General features: G+C 42.5%; 1 protein-coding gene across 1 annotated transcript in view; it reads left to right on the top strand.

Annotated features, from left to right (window-relative positions):
* The window catches only part of LOC142613412 (uncharacterized), a 6,661-nt gene extending 4,502 nt beyond the window's left edge, over positions 1–2,159 (top strand). Inside the window, exon 3 of the mRNA XM_075785775.1 lies at positions 1,474–2,159. Coding sequence (XP_075641890.1) covers positions 1,474–1,653 — 180 coding nt within the window. The 3' untranslated portion in view covers positions 1,654–2,159. The remainder of the gene's footprint in view (positions 1–1,473) is intronic.

The raw sequence follows: 2,159 nt of genomic DNA, 5'->3' as shown, positions 1-2,159 counted from the left end.
CACTACCTAATTCTTATGAGGAAAAAAGGCTGCTGACATTCTGAAATCAAAACCACTCCCTATGAAGCACGGGTGCGGGTATGGGTGCGGGACTCGGCAATTTTTGAAAAAAGTGGGTGCGGGTGCGGCGGGACTCGGCAATTAAAAAATTATTAAAAATATTTTTATTTATATTTTCTATATATTTTTACTATTAAAATATTCTTAAAAAACATATTACTAATTTACTATGCCTTGATTCACAAAACAAAGAAAGAAAAAAGCAAGAAACACAAAACACAACACAAAACCAAAAAGAAAACACAAAAGAAGCAACAAATATTCAAAATAAAATTAAGGAAGGATAGATTTAGGGTTTTTGGATCTCATTTAGAGCCGATTTCGGCTGTTGCAACCTGATTCTCGGCCTGTTTCGGCCGTTTCGGGCCCGTTTCGGCCGTTTCGGTCGCCGGCCGATACGGACCGATACGGCCGAAACAGCCCGATTCTGGCCGATTCTGGCCGAATCGGCCCGAATCGGCGCGAGTCGGCGCGAGTCGGCGGGAAAAATAAGATGCCACGTGGCCGACGCGGCCGGACGCCGCACCGACGCGCGAGCAGCGGCGTCCCTCGCGCGTCGGCGAGTCCCGCCGCGTCGGACGCGGGTGCGGCACCTCCGGTGCCGCGTCCGTGCATCCCAGACCACTCCTGTTCTCCATAGGTTTCACTTGCTCCAAAGTCCATATCATTGTCTGCATTTCTAGAATGAGAATCTGAATATCCTAAGTGCTTTCAGAATGGAAACCTTCAAAAATAAATGCCTCCCGACAAAATGTTAACTAAAAAAAGTAAAGAATTTTAGATGTTTAACCATTTAGCCACCAAAGATGCTCCAAATGAATGAGAGACACAAAGTTGCCTGGATGCACCCCCCAAAAAAAAAGGTTGCCGGGCTGGAAATATTTACACACTTTTTCGTTGTACGGGCAACTTTGCATTTTATTTAATGAAGTAAAGGGTGGAGCCTGAGAGTACTGCAGGGGAGCATGAATTACTCCTCCCCAAGTGAAAGTGAACTGTATATAGTATATGTAGGATATAAATTATATGTGGAAGGTAAACTAATGGCTGAGATTACCGTGCTTGTGGAGGATAAAGCTCTTTCCTCTGCACAATAGCTGATTGGCCGGAAAACATACAATTGAGGTGTTTTCTTTGTCCAGTCAAGGTGTATTTAGCAGTCAAAGGTGGGACATATCTGTGGTGTCTAGTTATTTTCTGAAGGACATGGAACCTAGATTGTGTTTGGTTTGTTTAATGATTAGTTTCAGATAGCTGTCCACTGGGGTTGTGGGGAGCAGCTCAAAGCCAAAATGCAAACAGAACTTTAATAGGCTTGTTATACAGTAGCATTTTTGTCAGTCTGTTTGAAACATAGACAACCTTAATTATTGAAACAAGTAACAACTTCTAATTGAGGTGTGTTATGAGCAGGAAGCACAGAAAGCTGCTGAGAAGGCATTTAATGCGGGGAAGGTGGACGAAAGGGTGAAGAAAGCTGTTGCAGCAGCTAATAAAGCAGCAAATGCAGCAAGAGTTGCGGCTGTAAAGGCAGTCCAAAACCAAATGCGTCTTAGTAACAACGACGATGGGACGCCAATTCCATCTGTCTGATCCTGAAAGACCTTTTATCATCAGCATCATGCTTTCACTACAAAATGCCCACTTGCATCTGTTTCACATCAGATAAAGTTTAAGATGCACAAGTCTTCAAGAATGCTGCAAAATGCCAAAATGATTTGCTTTTATTGTATCCATTACTCTCTTTACTTTTGCTGTTAATTCTCCCATTTTAGCGCTGCGCATGCCGGGTTCCTGCTTGGAACCACATTCAGTCATTGGAATAAATGGCTGATTGTGGAGCAAGTTGGTTCCTGCATTTTTTTGGCTTCAATAATTGTACATAGGATATCTGAGGTTTGAGTGAAGACTGGCACTGAGGTGCCTGAGTTTAGCGTTGGGTTTGCTGCCTTCACAATCACAAATTTAGCATCGTCTTGTAAATGTAAATACCATGTATGAGCTGGTGATCGGATAAAATAGCCCAGCCAAAGTTGTGTACAGTACTTTTCTTATAAAAAAAGAAAAAGAAAAAAAAAAAGATCTTATCTTGATGCTAT

This window comes from Castanea sativa, chromosome 10, assembly GCF_040712315.1.
Source record: "Castanea sativa cultivar Marrone di Chiusa Pesio chromosome 10, ASM4071231v1".
NCBI classification, from domain to species: Eukaryota; Viridiplantae; Streptophyta; class Magnoliopsida; order Fagales; family Fagaceae; genus Castanea; species Castanea sativa.
Note: the sequence above shows the minus strand (reverse complement) of the source record. Positions and strands in the feature narration are given on the sequence as shown.